The sequence below is a fragment of the Eleutherodactylus coqui genome, chromosome 4 (assembly GCF_035609145.1).
Source record: "Eleutherodactylus coqui strain aEleCoq1 chromosome 4, aEleCoq1.hap1, whole genome shotgun sequence".
NCBI classification, from domain to species: Eukaryota; Metazoa; Chordata; class Amphibia; order Anura; family Eleutherodactylidae; genus Eleutherodactylus; species Eleutherodactylus coqui.
The window spans coordinates 273,267,431-273,286,625 of NC_089840.1; the positions used below are offsets into that span (position 1 = coordinate 273,267,431).

At 46.0% G+C, this 19,195-nt stretch overlaps 1 protein-coding gene across 1 annotated transcript in view; it reads left to right on the plus strand.

Moving 5' to 3' along the window:
• Window positions 1-19,195, plus strand: part of LOC136624371 (zinc finger protein 850-like) — an 83,039-nt gene that overhangs the window by 37,499 nt on the left and 26,345 nt on the right. Inside the window, exon 4 of the mRNA XM_066598339.1 lies at window positions 13,484-13,497. Coding sequence (XP_066454436.1) covers window positions 13,484-13,497 — 14 coding nt within the window. The remainder of the gene's footprint in view (window positions 1-13,483; window positions 13,498-19,195) is intronic.

The following is a 19,195-nucleotide window of genomic DNA, read 5'->3' on the forward strand; positions in this document are numbered from 1 at the left end:
TTCAAAAGCAGTTTTTTTTGTACCACACATATATGAATGAAGACTTGCACCCCAAAATGGATACCCCTGTTTGTCCTGTGCACAGAAACATACCCATTGTGGCCCTAGTATTACGTCTATATGCACAATGGGGCCCAAAATGAAAGGAGCAACCGGTGGCTTTCGGAACAGAAATTTTGCTTGAAGGAGATTTAGGCCCTATTGCCCACTTGTAGAGCCATTGAGTGACCAAAACGATGGAGAACCCCCACAAGTGACCCCATTTTGAAAAGTAGACCCCCTAACGAATTTATCTAGGGGTATAATGACTTTTTTGACTTCACAGTTTTTGAATGAATCTAAGCCAAGCAGAAGGAAAAAATTACGATTTTCATTTTTTTGGCAATTGTGTCAATTTAAAAACTGTTTTTTTTGGAAAGTGTACATAGGAATGAAGACTTTCGCCCCAAAATGGATACCCCCATTTGTCCCGTGTTCAGAAACATACCCATTGTGGCCCTAATCTACTTAAAGGAAACATAGCTAGGCCTATAATGGAAGGAGCACCCGTTGGATTTCAGGGTACAACGGAATAAATTCCAGTCCCCATTGCCCACATGTAGAGCCATTGAGCGTCCAAAACGATAGAGAACCCCCACAAATGACCCATTTTAAAAACTAGACCCCTTAACAAATTCATCTAGGGGTGTACTGCATATTTTGACCCCAAAGTATTTGAATGAATCTAAGCAAAGCAAAAGGAAAAAATTACGATTTTCATTTGTTTGGCAATTTTGTCAATTTAAAAACTGTTTTTTTTGTACAGTGTACATAGGAATGAAGACTTTCACCCCAAAATGGATACCCCTGTTTGTTCCCTGTTCAGAAACATACCCATTGTGGCCCTAATCTACTTACAGGACACATGGCTAGGCCCATAATGGAGGGAATGCCCGCTGGATTTCAGGGCAGAACTGAATAAATTCCAGGCCCCATTGCCCACTTATACGGAAAAAAAATTGACTTCCTAAAAATAATCCCCCCCCCCCCGCCATCCCCATTTTTTGGCATTCCCTAAATATTAGATAAAGGTAATAATATAAATGCGTTTTATGTCCGAAGACAGGGGTAATTACGGAGGCTGGTTGGGCTGGGCACATGGGGCAAGAAAACCGGGTATCCCCCCCCCCCCCTCCTCTCATGTATTTTGGGGGGTATTTCGTAACCTCAGCAGCGGGGATGGGGTGTAGAAAGTGGCGCTGTGAGGCTTTGTAATCTTGCTGCGGTGCAGCGGTCTCACAGAGAAGGCGCTCAACAAGCTGCTCCTGGAACTGCAGGAAGGCGAGCGTTCCCGGGGCTTCTTGTAAATTACGGATTACAGGTAGCGGTCTGAATAACGCCGGGCTCACGTAGCCGTAGGCGGAATCTGCTTGCGGAGGCCCGCAGCGGATTCCAGCTGTGAGCCCGGCTGTGACCCTGCATACGGTTGCGTAATGTACTGCACATAACTGCCTACTCACACAGGCGGTTTTTTGTTTGCATTTCCCGCGCCGTCGCTTAGAGATGACTCGGGTACCCGCAGCCCGTACACAATGTGTTTGCATATGGGGTGCGAGTATATCCGCGGTCATAGAGCACAAAGGGCTCTAGGTCGCAGACATTCGTGGTAAAATATAGCATGCTGTGTTCTGTTTCTGCGAGTGGATTACGTAATTCCGACCCGCTAATTGGGGGGAATTGTGTAATCCAATGCATGCGATTGATCCGTGGATTACCGCTGATCAAGCGCATGCAGAACCTGTAATTCCTCTCCGGTCACGCGTGACCGGCCTAATGTTAGTTCGCTACTTTATCATGTGACCGGGGACCGCTCAGCGAGGCCACCGGTCACTGCTCCAAGCACTCAGCAACCGTTGGTCGCTGGGAGCAAGGAGATTTAACATTTCCTGGGCTTCCCGGCTCCTGCGAATGTGTCCGGCATTTTGCCGGCGGGCGCATGCGCAGCAGCCGGAAGGGTCCATGGAGGATAATCGCATCTGGATTCAAATGCGGAAGCCTCCGAGAAGATGTTTCATCTCCCCCCACTGATCGCATCGGTGAGGGGAGATGAAACTGCCACTTTTTAAAGAACTTTTACGTGATCGCCATTATGCATTGGATAACGGCGATCACGTGACCAGTAACCGCATACCGCGGCTCCCCGTGACATCTCCAGGCTCTTGGCGACCTTTTGTAGCCAGCAGCAGGGAGATTTTATATTTCTTGGGCAATCTTTCACTTTTGCGCATGCGTCCGCCATCATGTTGACGGGCGCATGCGCCGAAGCTGGGGTAACATCCGCGGATCAACATCCCACCAGGGAACAAATCCGGGACCTTGGGTACGTAATTTCATCCCCCCTTACGGATACGATCCATAAGGGGAGATGAAAATTTAACGTTTTAAACTTTTTTTTACTTTTAACTTTTTTTTTTTTTTTTTTACTTTTTAACTTTATATGATCACCGTTATCTGATGGATAACGGTGATCATATGACTGGAAACCACATACAGCGGTCCCCAGTCATATCTCCCTGCACTCGGCTATCTGTGACAGCCGGGTGCAGGGAGATTTTGAATTTGCCGGGCTCGCCGGCTTCTGCGCATGCGTGCCGCATCGGCACATCGCAGAAGCCAGCGGGGGGTCCAGACACCGGCCGGAGGACATCGGCGGACCTGAGGTGAGTATTTTCACCTCCCCTCATGGATCCGATCCATGAGGGGAGGTGAAACTTTTCTTTTTTTACACTTTTTTTAAACTTTTTTGCGATCGCCGCTATCCATTGGATAACGGCGATCGCGGTACCGGGGACCGCTCACCGCAGTCCCCGCTGACATCTCCTGCCTCCCGGCTACCTACAGGAGCCGGGAGCCAGGAGATTTTAAGTCTCCCGCGCCGCCGGGCCTTCTGCGCATGCGGCTGACGTAATGCCGCCAGGCGCGCATGCGCAGAAGGACGGCTACGGCGCCCGGAGCATCGGGACAGCTGGGAGTCGTGCGACGGACATCGGTGAGTAATTTCAGCTGCTCCGATGGATCCGATCCATCAGAGCAGCTGAATCTTTAACTTTTATTGCACTTTTATTTACTTTTTTGCGATCGGCGCTAGCCATTGCATAGCGCCGATCGCAATGCCGGGGGGGGGCTCCGAACAGCCCAGGATGACAGCTCCATGCTGTCAGCTACCTGCGGACACCAACAGCATGGAGCTGTCACGTCCACAGCCCGAGGGGCATTATTCTCTGCAGGAAGCATGTTTTTACGTCCTCAGAGAATAAGGCCCACTTCGGGAGGACGTAAAAACACTATGGGCTGGTCGTTAAGGGGTTAAATTACTTCCTCTTTGAAATGTTACAAGATGAGGAAAGAAAAGAGATTCAATTTAAAAAGTCATGAAAGGAGGCATCAGCACTGCTCGTTTTTATATCCATACTGACTTTTGAACTTTTAATGGCCAACAGCAGTCGTTATCAGTTGATTTATGTAGAACACCAATATTTGCCTATTATGAACTTGATAAAGTGCTGCCCGAGCATGAAACGTGTCATTTGTTTGCACTGTACCGTTAAAATCCTCACCTTGGTTGTTTGATAGCTATTAGGCAATAAAAGTTCATTTGTTAAAGCGTACCTAACTTTAAGAAGATGCTGCCATGTGTATATGGGATATAACGCTTATTTATGGCTATTACATCATTTCTATCATGCAGGCTTGGGCTCGACCACCAAGGAATCCGTGAATTCACCAGTGGGTCCTTGAGCCAGGAGGGCCCCACCCTTATACAAGTGTTGCAGCACACATAGTGCTTACTGCACTATATACTGCTGCACACATGAAAAAAGGTCCTGTTGGGGGGCTTTATATCGGGGAAACAGGAAAAAACCTGAGAGCCAGGATGAGATCTCATCGTCACTCAATTGGAGAGGAAAAGTTTTACTAGCAACTCCAGTGGAAGGGAAGGGGTTAAAATATTTTTTCTTACCTGTCAATTGATGCTTCCCCAACCACAGAGTTGCTCTAGGCTTTTGCCCTTCAGTGCCAAGTGACTAATATGACCTACACATGCATACAGCTGCAGACATGGTAAGTGTAATGTGTTCTGTGCATGTATATACAAGGGGCATTTATCAAAGATTTCCCGACCCACTTCCTGTGGACTGAGAGCAACGAAACTTGGCACAATTATTTGTCCTTCTCTACATAGGTGCCACATAGGGACACACACTTCTCCCATCTCTTTATGCAACTGTAAACACCTTGCTTATAGAAGTTGACAAGTTGCTCCAAAAGCCATGTTGTGACTTTGGAAATCAAAGTTTCATCATCTGGAAAAGGCTTGTCCTTCAAAAATGACTTCATTGTTGGAAAGAGGTGAAAGTCTGATGGTGCCAGGTCAGGTGAATAAGGATAATGTGGAAGAATTTCATACCTGCAGCAGCGTGCTTCCATCTGGGCAGCGTGAGTTGCGAACTGGGTCATTGTCTTGCAGAAGGTGGACACTTTTGGTGAGCATGCCATGCCTCTTGGTTTTGATAGCCTCCCACAATTTCCGCAGCAGTGAAGCATAGTATGTCCCAGTAATCGTGGTGTTACCATACGGGGGTTGCTGGTCCTCCCGGGGCGGTGATGTGCGGGGTCCCGCGGTCGGGGCGCATCCCCCCAGCTTGATGTCCGGCTGCCGGGGGCGCGGGTGCCCGGCCAGCATGGTGCTGGTGGCGCGCGGCACCGTGCACATACCTGTGAGTGCAGCTGCCATGCACGAGCTCCCTTTTATTATGTTCTGTTGGAAGTTGGCTGTCTCCCTCTCTCCGCCCCTGGCCGGAGGCTTTTGTTTAAAGGTCGGGCAGAGACTTGCAATCACTGCCAGTTATTGGTTTCCCTCAGTGTGCTATCTAGCCTGCCTCTGTCATTTTGTCTGCTATACTTTGCTATTATCCGCCTTTTCCATCTGCCTCAGTTCTGCTTAGTATTGTTCGTGTTGGTTATTTACATCTGCCTTTTCTGTCTGTATTCTACCCTTTCCATCCAGGTATGCCAGTGTCCCTTTTCGGTCCCTAGTGAGAGTAGGGACTGCCGCCCAGTTGCCCGCCTGGGGTTAGCCAGGAGTGGAGGCAAACAGGCAGGCACAGGGGTTGTGGGTGAGATCTAGGGCACTCAAGCTGGCGTATCAAGGGTAGTATACCGTAACATAATAACTGGCCCTTAAAATTGCTCTCCAATGGAGGTCATGAGTACCCTCCAAGTCAGTTGTAGGATTTAGTGGTCGTGAGCCAAGACCTGTCCGGTCGTATAGTGGCCCAGGAGCAGCGGGAGTTAGTGCATGTTTCTACCGCCCCTTCTATTCCCGAGCTCAAGTGTCCTCTTCTTGAGGACAAAATGGCAACCCCTACTTGCTGGATAGTGTGTTCATTGATAGCGGAGTGGGGTTACCCTGGAATTGGAGTCGCTTCCATCGAAGTTCAACCACATTTGAATTGATAGTCGTTTGGCTGTGGAAGCACCCCATAGATGGCCCATTAAGTGCCACATTACAAACTTTGATTGTTATAGTACTGGTAAAAAATTATTTTATTAATACACACAATCTTACTATTATGTAATGCAAAATATTTATTGTAATTTGATTGGATTCTAAGGGGGTGAGGCAAGCATGTGATCAAGCTATGTCACGTTGAGGCTGGCTTCACACTGGTGATAACCTATTTTGCGCTGCGAGAGTGAGTGAAAGCGCATGAAAATGAAACCAGGGAATACCATTTATATGGTCCAATAGGAGGGACAGAAGGTAAATAGGCGTCAGGCGTGCATGACCAGGTGAAGACAGTCACACCTGTGAAAGTGTGCTCATGGAAACCCATAGAACTACTGGCCCAGGAGCACAAGGTAACAGGTATGTTAGTACTGGGGATTCACTTTTATCATCAGTAAATCCAGTTGACGGTTGTAAGTCCATAACAGCTGTTGCCATTCTTGATTATGTTGATCTTTAGACTTGGATATTGTGATGGGCATCAGTAGAGTCATTAGTAGTCCTAAATATCAGGTCATAGGATTTGTTGGATCAAACGTAGGAATATCAGCAGTAACTCCAACTTTCTCTGGCTGTTGTCCTGGTTCTGTATTTGGAGGTGACTTTCTTTCTTTTCCCGTTATTTCAGAAGTTTGGGATTTTGTTACACACAACTTGAGTCTGCTTCTGTGGACAAGTTTGGGTTTTTATCTGACTGGCCAATTTAATACAAATCTCTGTCTGGAAATGGAAAGGGTGTTGTAGGGTTGGATTTCCCATCTGGAATCAAGTTCTCTGGTTCTGTGTTCATTTTTTAGCCAAACATGGCCTCCTTTTTAAGGGTTCAGCTTGGACAGTTTGGTAGTCTGTTTGTTGTTTCTAGCTGACATCTTCCATTCTGGTATTTATAATGCTTTGAGCTTCTTTTAGGCAACGTTGATGGCCATTAAGCTAGTTGGAAGTTGGTAGTGGATTGATCTCATGTGGAACTCTTATTCCTAATGCCAGATCTGCAGGTAACTTTCCTTGTCTGCCAAACATGAGTTAATAAGGAGTATATCCAGTTGAACAATGGATGGTACTGTTATAGATGTAAATCACTTTGGTTGATAGATTGAGCCAATAAGCTATCGTGTGCTGTAGAATGGTGTACAATTGGTCCAAGATGGTTTGGTTCATTTTCTTGCACAGTCCGTTTCCTTGGGGTTGATAAACAGTGGTTCTTAACTTTGTGCAGCTGTAGAGGTGACAGTTCTTGGAACATTTGAGATTCAAAAGCTGGTCTTGTGCTTCTTCGCATTGGATCAGTACAGGTTTTCTTTGTTGTTCCTGAGGGTATTCTCTAAGTAGTTGTTCAAATGGTTCTGCTATTCGGGCAAAATTGGGAATAAATTTTTGATAATATTCTGTGAAATCTAAAAAGCTACAGACTTCTTTCAAGGTTTTGGCCGAAGGTTTTTACGGCTTCTGTCGTTTTTGGGTCTGGTCACACTCCTTCAGTACTTACAACATGACCTAGGTAACGTAATTGGGTCTGTTATAAGTGGCACTTGGATGGCTTTACTTTTACTCCATGTTTGATTAAATAGCATTTCATAAGTCTTTGCAATGAGTCAGGGGCATTACAAAGTCCAAATGCCATACTCGAACAGTCCCATCAGGGCTGTGAAAGCGGTTTTCTCACAATCTTCTACTGCCATGGGTACTAGCCATTAACCACATGTAAGATCTATCATGGAAAAGTAGGTTTTTAAGGGTTCCTCAATTCGGGGCAACGGATATGCATCTTTGTGGGTGATGTTAATTTTTCTTTGGTCCACGTAGAACCTGATGCTGCTTTTTTTTAACTGACTTTCTTTGATAACATTGGCTTCTTTCATCTTATGGATCATCTTTTTAATGGACTGATACATAGCTGGTGGTATTGGGCGATAACCCTCCTCAATTGGGGTGGGGGTAGTGAGCACCTGTTGTAATGGTGTGATAAACATTTTTGAGATCAGATTGGAATTTTTGGGCCATTTGTAGAAACACCTTTTTGGTGAGAAGGGGTATTAGTATTGCCAATTTGCATTTCAGACAACAATGTGGTGCTGAACTCTGTATTTTTCTGATTCGTTGGGTGGAATGGAGAAATTCTGTTTTTGTTGGACTATGTCTTAACAAATTTAGGAGGGATATTTGGTCTCCTGGATAGTACTTTTTTAACTGTATGGTGGTGTTACCATTGTTGAGTAAACGGGTGGGTATTTTTTCTGAAGATACTGTGCCTTTGTTTCTCGCGGCCATAATGAAGGGATGTTCTTCAAGGTGGATAGGTGACACACCATAACATAGTTTCTGTGCCAGTCTGTAAAAAAACAGCTCTTACGTCATGGAAACGTGCTTGGCCTACTTGTCCTTTTAGGTTGGTAAATTTTTGTGGTGCTGACTAGAGATGAGCGAACGTACTCGGATAAGCACTACTCGTCCGAGTAATGTGCTTTATCCGAGTATCGCTGTACTCGTCTTGAAAGATTCGGAGAGCGCTGCGGAGCGGGGAGCTGCAGGGGAGAGCCAGGAGGAACGGAGGGGAGATCTTTCTCTCCCGCTCGCTCTCCCCTGCTCCCCGCCGCAACTCACCTGTCAGCAGCGGCGCTCCCCGAATCTTTCAAGACGAGTACAGCGATACTCGGATAAAGCAGATTACTCGGACGAGTAGTGCTTATCCGAGTACATTCGCTCATCTCTAGTGCTGACCTCTGTTGAGCTTGGGAAGATGATACAGATTTCTGGAGCGCTTCCAACATTTTGTCATAGCAATTTTGGAGAATGTTCATCCCTAAAATTAGTGAGGGGTCATTTCTATCTTTCACATCCACAAGGAGGACTCCATAGTCATAGAGTTTGGTCTTTCCAGCATGTTGTTAAGTCTGCTACCTGTCTCTGCCACCCTCTTGTGGTTCCGAGCAGACGCAAGCTTCGCTCTGCTCCTCCTATGTGTATGGACTCTATATTTGTTTTCTACCAGCACTGAAAGGGTTGACCAGTTTTCTGGCTCTCAGCCCAGTTGTGTGGTTAATAGGCATTACTTTCCTATTTAAGCAGGGCTGATGCACTTCTTCCTTGCCTGAGAATTAATATATGTTTGTCTCTGACACTCAGCATTTCTAAATCGCCTGTCTCAGGTCTGTTTTATCCTGTACCTGTGTATTCTGTATTTTTCTTGTGATTTGCCTGTGTGCATTTGTCAATTTCCTTTCAGTCTTTGTCTCATTCCTGTCTCTGTGGGAGTCCGTCCTACCCTGTTTGGTGTGCCCTGTGTTCAGTACATCGTCCCTGTGTGCTGTCAGGGATAGTCAGCTTTGAGGTTCCAGCGCAGGGCTGTCCTTAACAGGATGATCGCCCTGCTTGCAGGCAGGGGTCTTATCTTACTGATCAGTTAAGGGCTAGACTTCCCATCTGATATTGCCTTGTACAGTACTTCTGTCTACTGGGGTCATCCTCCAACCACACCATGTCTGGTTCAAAAGCCCGATTGGTTGGTTAGCACAGTGGGTCCACACTTTCAGTCCGTAATGCATGTATTGTGGGCTTCCAGTATTCCACAAAAGGTACAGGTTGTCCATTGTTGGCAGTGATCTTAAGTTATTGTTCTGGGGGTTGTTCTAAGTTGTCTGGAATCCAGTATTTCTCAAAGGCGGCTTTACGTATGGTGGTGACCTGTGAACCAGTGTCCAGTAAGGCTGGGAAAGGTATTCCGTTGAGGTAAATAGTAACTCTGGTCAGCGTCCTACATACTTCGATACCATTTTGGGTTTTCTAGACCTACTCTTTGTCCACCCAACGGGTGGTCTTTTGCATCAAAGTAGCGAAGACAGAAAAAATTACTCTTTCTGACAGGGGTTCTAACAGCATTTTTACAATCATAGTCGTATGTGGTGTACGATGCTTGCTGAAACTCAAGTTAGTCAATATACATATATATATAATACAAATTATGGGGTTGGGAATAGGAAGGGGGGGGGGAGCGTAGATAGGTGAGGAGTCGAACTCCTAGAAGTGTGTTCTGCGATTCTTACCCACTCCAGGCCGGCGAGCGCTTCAATCTCCAACTGTAGTCCGTGGCCGAAGTTCAACGCCCGAGGTCTCAATGGGGCCGGTGGCTTAGAAGTGAGCGCCTGCCCAATCTGGTCCCCATATGGTGCTAGTTTATAATTAAATAGCCATTGTGGGGTTTTGTACCATCTAACTAGCAACTTATAATGACTCTCTTGCATAAGAATGCATAGAGATAGGCCATAGGCCGTCTTCAGTATTAGATTGGCATTAGAGATGAGCGAGCATACTCGTTCGAGCTTGATGCTCGTTCGAGTATTAGGGTGCTCGAGATGCTCGTTACTCGAGACGAGCACCACACGGTACTCGTCTCGATTAAACGAGCACTGACCATTGAATTCAATGGAGCCAGCAATACAGCTGGCTCCATTGAAAGCAATGGCCTGCCGGCAAGCGTGGGATGAATTGTCGGGAAGGGCTTAAATATATAAGCCCTTCCCTGCAATTCATCCAGAAATGTGTAAAAAAAATATATATATATACACTCACCTTGTCCCGGCAGAACGATGTTAGCCCATTGAATTCAATGGAGCCGGCAATACAGCTGGCTCCATTAAAAGCAATGGGCTACCGGCGATCGCGGAATGAATTGTCGGGAAGGGGTTAAATATATAAGCCCTTCCCTGCAATTCATCCAGAAATGTGTAAAAATAAAAAATATATATATACTCACCTGGTCCCGGCAGACGGAGTTCAGCGCGGCCAGTGGCAGTCCTCCTGAACTGCTCTGAACAGCTGTGAGTAGTATTCAGCAGCCGGTGATTTAAAATCCCCGCCTGCTGAATGAGCTGCCTCTAATTGGTCACAGCCTGACCAATCAGAGGCAGATTCCACTCACACACCCATTCATGAATTTATGAATGGGTGTGTGACTGCTGCCTCTGATTGGCTCAGCGAGACCAATCAGATGAGAGGCAGCAGTCACTCACCCATTCATAAATGAAAACCTTAGCGAGCATCGGCGATATACAAAAATGCTCGAGTCGCCCATTGACTTCAATGGGGTTCGTTACTCGAAACGAACTCTCGAGCATCACTGAAAGTTCGACTCGAGTAACGAGCACCCGAGCATTTTGGTGCTCGCTCATCTCTAATTGGCATCTGTATTTGATAGTGATATTCCCAGCTCCTTTTCCCACGATGTGAGAAAGGTGCGTTTGGTAGGTATCTGTGGAGTGATAAAAAGTCTTTTCAGATTTGAGATTTTATGCATTTTAGATTGAGTTTTAGGACGGGAGGATTTATATTTTGCCTGGAATTCGCTGAAGGCCTTATGGATATGTTTTATCTGCAAGAAAGAGAAGGTCTGGCAGGGAAGCAGGGTCTGTCTCATTTCCTCAGAAGTTTTGTGTACTAAAGCTTGTAGGTCTTCTATCAACCCGTCATGCGCCTCTCTCCAGATACTGGCTATCCCCGAATCCCAAGGAAGTCCCAACAGTTTGTGCAAGGTCCGAATTGGAGTCTTTGGTGAGGGTTTAAGATCTAAGGATTCACTGAGCCTATCCCAGATCTCGCAGGGGCCTCTAAGCAAGGGGTTAAAATTTTTTGCTCCATATGTATTCTTAATTGGGAACCATAGGTCTTTCAAAAAGGAGTCGCCATGTACTTCCTCGGCAAGAGCACGTAGTAGTGGGTCCTTCGATGGGCGAATTAAATGTATCCAATATCTGAGTTGAGCTGCTCTATAAAAGTCCTGGATACATGGCAGATCTATCCCTCCCTCAGACCTCCTTTTAATCATCAGGCTATAGGATAGTCTGGGTCTCATCTGCCTCCACATGAACCCCAAGAAAGCCATGCGTAGGGTCTTGAAGAAGGATGCAGGGAGGTGTATAGGGAGCATATGGAGCTTGTATATCATGATAGGAAGCACATACGACTTTAAGACTTTTTTCCTACCGAACCAGGATAATGCTGGTAAGTCGTAGGAGCGTAAGAGTGCTTTGATTTGATCGATCAAAGGTAGGAAGTTTTGGCTGTATATGTTCTCCACTTTCTTAGTTAGTTTAACACCCAAGTAGTCTACCGATACCTCTGACCAAGAGAAGGGTGGACTGGACCTCAGTAGACTGCAGTACTTTTCAGGGATCGAGATGTTTAGGATGGTCGATTTGGAGAAGTTTATCTTAAAGTTTGAAAAAGCACCAAAGTCATTTAAGAGAGAGGTAAGTCTAGGGATGCTTCTTTCCGGATCGGATACTACAAACATCATATCATCTGCAAAGGCTGCTGTGGAAAGTGTCTGCTTGCCGATTCTTAGTCCCTTTACTACCGGGTCTTGTCTCACCCATTGTAGCAGGGGTTCCATGGCGAGTATGAAGAGGGTGGGGGACAGGGGACAGCCTTAGCGGGTGCAGTTGCGAATGTCAAATGGGGGGGATCTTTAATCTGGCGTGTGGTTTAGTGTATAAAGAGAATATCGCTGAGATGAAGGGGGCAGGGAAGTTAAAGTTAGAAAGGACTCTTTCCATATAGGTCCAGTCCACCCTATCAAATGCCTTCTCGGCATCAGTGCTAACAAGGGCCATTGGGATGTTGCATTTTTGGGCATATTTTATTGCATGTAGTAAGCGTATGCAGTTGTCTTTGCCTTCCCTGCCTTTCACAAAGCCGGCCTGTTCAGGATTTATGAGAGTGGGGATGAAGTCTTCCATCCTTCTGGCTAGGAGTTTGGCCCAGATCTTCACGTCAAGATTGATCAACGAGATGGGCCTGTAGCTGCCACACAATTTCGGGTCTTTGTTGTCTTTTTGAATCAAAGTGACATGTGCTTCCTGCGCTTGTTTTGGGAGATTCTCTCCCTTGAGAAGTGCATTAAACACCTCCGTCAGATGAGGGACAAGTTGTGTTCTGAAAGATCTATAGTATGCTAGTGAGCCATCGGGCCCAGGGCTTTTTCCTTGAGGACAGGAATCTATTATCTCTTCTTCCTCTTTGGGTGTAATCGGGTTGAGTAGAATAGGGGTGTCTTTGCTGTCTAGTTTTGTGAGATTGAGGGATTTTAGAAAGGAATCGATCTGGCTTTTGATTTTGTGCCTAACTGTGGAGGTCTCACACTCCTCGAGGTTGTAGAGTTTAGAGTAGAAGTATTGAAATTCTGTTGCTATCTCTGAGGTTGTGGAGATTACTGCACCCGAATGTGATTTTATTGTCTGGATAAAGTTGCTAGATCGGACCTTCTTGAGTAATGCTGTCGTAAGTTTGCTACCCCTATTACCGTGCGCGTATATTTTTTGTTTAAGGAAGAGGTGTTTTTTATTGAATTTGTCATTAAGGTAGCAGCGGAGCTCCTTCCTCAAGGCTGTTAATTTGTCAAGGTTGGTTTTTGAGTGTGATAGTTTGGTTGCCTGCTCTAGTTTTGCTATTCGTAGGAAGTAGTTGTCTATCTCTTTTTGTTTTTTAATTCTGGATCCTAGAGCTATTAGATGTCCTCTAGCGAATGCTTTGTGGGCATCTCACACCATTGGTAGCTTGAGATTATCTTTTTGGTTTATTTTAAAATATTCTTCTATCAAGTCCCCTAGACAGGATCTCTCTTCTGTGGAGTCGAGCAGGGATTCGTTTAAACGCCCTCTCCACTCGCGTGGAGTCTCACTGCTCAAGTGGAAGTCAGCATGCTCAGGAGCGTCATCTGATAGGGTTATGGAGTCGATTTTGGCTTACCCGAGGTTCGGTAGGAGGCCGGAGAAGACAAAGATGTAATCCAATCTCTGGAAGGAGGCATGCACGTGTGAGAAGAAAGTAAAGTCCTTGGAGGAGGGGTGTACCGACCGCCAGACATCCACCACTCCCAGCTCTTGTAGAGATTTGTTGAGTCTCTTTAATTTGACCTGGGAGATCTTGGATTGGGCCGTCGAGGAATCCAATAGAGGGTTTATGGTAATATTTAGGTCCCCTTCCAGAACAATGTGCGCTTCTGCAAACTGTTTAAGGACTTCAAGTTGTTTAATTATCCAGGGGATTTGTCCTGAGTTGGGGGCGTATAGGTTTGCAATCGTTATTTTAGTATTAGCAATCCTACCCTTGAGAAGGAGTACCCTGCCTTCCCCATCAGAATGTTGGGCTGCGAGCGTAAAAGGTATGGATTTGTGGAACAGTATGGAAACCCCTTTTGATGCAGAGCTTGGGTGGCAATTGTGGAAGCATTGGCAGAACAGCCCCCCGGGGAGTGGTAGGCGTCTGTCACTTTTGAAGTGTCTCTTGTAGTAGTAGAATTTTGGACTTACATTTTTTCAGGATCTGTGCTACGTTGTGTCTCTTGTTCGGTGAGTTCAGACCTCAGACGTTGAACGACGTGAAGCGGATGGCACCTTCACCGATTCCGGAGGAGGAGGCCATCACTTAAGGAGGGTAAATAGAATAACACCGTTAGGCAAGATGTGCGAGAGTTGTTATATACTTAAGAGAAGAGTTTTTATTTCGAGTCGCTTGTCTAGGCTGTTTAGGACTCAAATGGAGGTGGGAATGTGGAGGGGGGGGGTAGGTAAGAGAGGGAGGACAGGTACGCAGACAGTACGAGAAGAGAGCTCTAGGTTAGAGATAAGTTCGGAAAGTAAAGTACAGAGAACGTGTTAAGACTTTAGGAGGTACAGTGGTTGCAGAGAGTGCCCCCTTGTCAAGTACATCTCTTCAACTTGAAGGGTGTAAAATGGCAGGTTTACCGGTCAACTTCAGGCGAACTGTGCCTGGTCGGTCAGACACCACCATTGAGGGACCCCTGCGGGGAGGGGGTGAGAAAATGTAGCTTAACAAACTAAACATTTGCAACAGAACATGCACCATGTGGTGCATTAGTTAAGGTCGCTGTTCGGCTCTAAGTCCAGGTAAGCAGCGACCCCAGAAAATGGATGTCATGGTCAAAGGCAGACAGCTCTTTCCTCAAGTGTCATCTTGGGCCATCTCTTCTCTGTTCTTTTTCTTCCTTCCTCTGGGTGACTTCGAATGTCCCGTTAGTTGCCATCCTTCCGTCTGGGTTAGATGAGGGAACTTAGGAAGTTCTGCTAATGGCAGCCAGCAGGGCAGATCTATTGGTTCCATCTCTAGTTGCTGCCAGCACTTGTGTAGATCCTCTGGTGAGCGGATGATAATTCTTTTGCCTCTGAAAGAGAGTCCCAGGCTGAATGGAAAAAGCCAGGTATACTTAATATCTCTGGCTCTCAGGGTGAGGGCGTCTGGGAATGCCAGGAGCTTGCATATCACGTCCCTTGGAGGGTCTGCAGGCATTGGGGGTGGTCTCAGAGCCCTATGGATCCTTTTAATGGAAATACTGGCTGCTCTGTCAGGTCCTAATAAGATTGAGAAGAGTTCTGTGGCTACTTTAGGAAGTGCCTCTACTGCCCATGATTCAGGGAGGCCTTTGATTCTGACATTACTGCGTCTGTTCCTATTTTCAAGATCTTCTTGCAGAATCAGAGTGCGGTTAAGTTGAGAGTGGCATTCTTTAATAACTTGAGCCATTTCAATTGTGTGGGAAGTGATGCTGGCAGAGGAGGACTCTAGGTCTTCAACCCTGTTCCCTAGATGTCTGAGCTCCTCTTTAATTTCAGATAAGTCCAATATGACCGGATGCAGAGCTCTCGTAATCAGGTCTCTCATGAAACTTTTAGAGATTTGTTCACTGTCTTCTCCCTCTGAGGATGCATCTTCATCTCTTTCAGTACTGTGACTGGTTGATGCGGACATATTTAGGGTTTTTTTACTAAATGGGTAAGGTGACCTAGAACTGCAGTCTTTTAGAAATCGCTGCATGTCAGCTTATCCTTTAGTGGGGCGTGGGGTGCACAGGATTTCAGTGCTTTTGTCCCGATTAGTTTTCCCCATAGTGTATGGCTGTTTGATGTTATAAGAGGTCCTGCAGTGGCGCCTTTCTCGGCCCAGCTGGCTTAGCTGTGTGCCATAGGGGGCCGACTGCTACTGGTGTAACCCAGAAGTCTTCACCCGAAGATGAAAGGGTTTTTCAGGGGGTTGAACGGATTACTTGCTGTAGTGTTTAGAGTTCCTCCGTGGAAACTCTAGAGAAAAAAATTCAGGCTAGGCCTGTGCTTCAGAGACTTGCTATAGTCCTGTTAATAAAAGGCTCTCCTCTTTGTGTGTGTGTGTGTGTGTGTGTGTGGGGGGGGGGGGGGGGGGCTTGTGAAGGAGAAGATGTAGTAGCTGTACAGCACAAAAACGTTTAGAGCTCCACAATAGGGGTTCCAGAAAAATTCAGACAGGGCCTGTACTTCAGAGACTTGTTGTAGTCATGTTGTTGGATGTGTTCTTCCCTTTTTGTGGAGGGTGGGGGGTTGGTTGAAGGGGGAGAGGAGGAGGAGAGGGAGATAATATGTGCAGGAGTAATTAGTGCTCCCCAGTGGAAGCTCCTAAGAAAAATTCAGGCCAGGCCTGTAATCTGAGGGGTCACTGTAGTCCCGTTCTTTGGTAGGATCCTCTCTTTATGTGGTACCTGATTTAGTGTGTTTTGGTGACATCCGTTTCTCCTGCCCATATGCATAACCTTACATTTGTCAACCTTGAACTTCATTTGCCATTTTTCTGCCCAAGTCCCAGCTTATCTAGGTCCGTTTGTAGCCGTACATTGTCCTCCGTTAATTTAATTATCTTGTATAATTTTGTATAATCTGCACATATTGATATTTTACTGTGCAGTCCCTCTATCAGGTCATTGATAAATATGTTGAACAGAATGGGGCCTAGCACTGAACCCTTTGGCACCCCACTAGCGACGGTGGCCCAATCAGAGTACGAACTGTTTATTACCACCCTCTTCTTTCTATCTCTGAGCCAGTTCCTTACCAAGATACACACGTTTTCACCCAGTCCGAGCAGTGTAATTTTATATATCAGCCTATTATGCAGCATGGTGTCAAATGCTTTAGAGAAATCCATATATACAAGATCAATAGACTCTCCCAGGTCCAGCCTAGAGCTTACTTCATCATAGAAGCTGATCAAATTGGTCTGACATGATCGACCCCTCATGAATCCATGCTGATGAGGGGTTATATTATTGTTCTCCTTGAGGTATTCTAGGATGGCGTCTCTCAGAAACCCCTCGAATATTTTTCCAGTTATTGAAGTGAGACTTACCGGCCTGTAGTTAACAGGCTCTCTTTTGGACCCCTTTTTGTATATTGGAACCAGATTGGCAATGCGCCAATCCAATAGTACAACCCTGGTCTTGATAGTGTCCATAAATAAAAGAAATAGCGGTCTAGCTATCACATTATTTGATTCCCTTAGAACCCTTGGGTATATCCCATGTGGGACGGGCGATTTATCGATTTTAATCCTTTTTAACCAGCTCTGTACTTCCTCCTGTGTTAGGTATGCAATATTTAGCAGGGCGATCGTGTGACATGTCATTTTCGTTCGTGAATACACTTGAAAGGAAACGACTTAATAGATTTGCCTCCCCCCTACCCCCATCGTCTTCTATGATTTCTCCTGCATTATTTGTTAAAGGGCCACTGCAAACCTTTTTGCTGTTAATATAATTGAAGAATAGTTTAGGGTTATTTTTGCTCTCTTTGGCAATCAGTCTTTCTGCCTCTTCCTTAGCAATTTTGATCTTTCATTTACATATTTTGTTTTTTCCCCAATATGATTTTAACGCTTCTTCGCTGTCTTCTTGTTTTAGTAGTTTAAACACTTTCTTTTCCCTTACAATCTTGTCGAGCCACATTGGTTTCTTTCTACTTGTGGTTCTTTTTTTTTTAATGAACTGCTCACATGAGGTAATTAGGATATTTTTAAACTTTTCCCATTTGTCATCTGTACTGATATTTTTGAGGGTGTTGTCCCAATTAATGTTACTGATAGTAGTTCTGAAATGACCAAATTTTGCTTTACTAAAGGTTAGCTTTTGTGTCGCTACCTGATAAGGTTTCTTATTACATGACAGCTCGAAATTAATTATATTGTGGTCACTGTTCCTCAAGTGTCCCTCAACCTGCACCCCCATTATTCGGTCCGGTTTGTTAGTTAATAGTAAGTCCAGAGTGGCCCTCCCTCTAGTTGGCTCCTGCACAAGTCGGGTAAGGTAGATATCTTTAATTGTTCTTAAGAACTTATTGTCATTTTCCCATATCATATCCGGATAATTAAAGTCCGCCATTATAATTACTTTGTTGTGGTTTGACACCTCTTCTATTTGCCTTAACAATAAGATTTCAGTTTTTTCTGTTTCTTTTGGTGGCCAGTAGATAACCCCTATCAGGATTTTGTTGTTTTTTCTCCCTATATTTCTACCCACAGAGATTCCACGTGTTCATCTCCTGCCCCTATATCTTCCCGTAGCCTCAGCATTAAGTAGAATTTAACGTACATACATACCCCTTCCCTCTTACTGTTCCCCACGGTCTCTTCTGAAGAGATTGTAACCCTGTAAATTCAGTTATCATCAAGCCATGTTTCTGTTATTCCAACTATATTGTAATTTTCATCGGTCATTCTTGCTTCAAGCTCACCCGCTTTGCTGATCAGACTTCTTGTATTTGTTGCCATACAATTTATATGGTTATTTTCGCTCTTTAAATTCATTTTGCTACTAATGGTACTATTGGCTATTCTGTCAGTTCTAACTGTACTAACCCTACCCCCGGCTGGACCCCCATTCCCGTTAGTTGGCCCTAGGTCGCTATCTACACTGTCTACACCCCCTGTTTCTCTTTTTGCCCTCCCCCCAGCCCCTAGTTTAAACACTCCTCCAGTCTTCTAACTATCTTCTCGCTCTCCTCCGCCTGCACGCAACGGCTCACTCTCCTCCTCCTGCACGCAACGGCTTACTTTCCTCCTCCCGCACGCAACGGCTTACTTTCCTCCTCCCGCACGCAACGGCTCACTCTCCTCCTCCCGTGCGCCACGGCTCACTGTCCTCCTCCCACGTGCAACAGCTCATTCTCCTCCGCCCGCACGCACGCAACCGCTCACACTCCCCCGCCCGTGCGCAATCACTCACACTCCTCCGCACGTGTTCAACCGCTTACACTTCTCCGCCCGCGTGCAACCACTCACACTTGCTCTCGCTCAATCACCCAATTCTGCTTCACTTACACCTTACACACAGACACTTACACTGCAGCATGAAGGTTTTCTTCACAATCCTACAGAGGTTACAAAGATTGCTTAAATAATTGCAGTGAGGTAGGCAGGATGACTTGGGGATTTATGGCTGTGAAGTTCTTCTCTCGGTGGAGACTGGCCAATGAGAATTAGGACTGCTGGTAGCCAATGAAAATAGGCTTGTTGCTGGTCAGATTACACCTAATCCTGTTACTGGGCAGGTTAACCATTTAAGGCTCAGGGAAGTGTCTGAACTACCTCAAAATAGTGTCAACATTATGTAGGACTCTTTTGGGGTCACTACACCTACATGTTCACGCTCGGCTCCTCCGTCTCACACACGCGCTCGGCTCCGCTCCTCCGTCTCACACACGCGCTCGGCTCCGCTCCTCCGTCTCACACACGCTCGGCTCCTCCGTCTCACACACGCTCGGCTCCTCCGTCTCACACACGCTCGGCTCCTCCGTCTCACACACGCTCGGCTCCTCCGTCTCACACACGCTCGGCTCC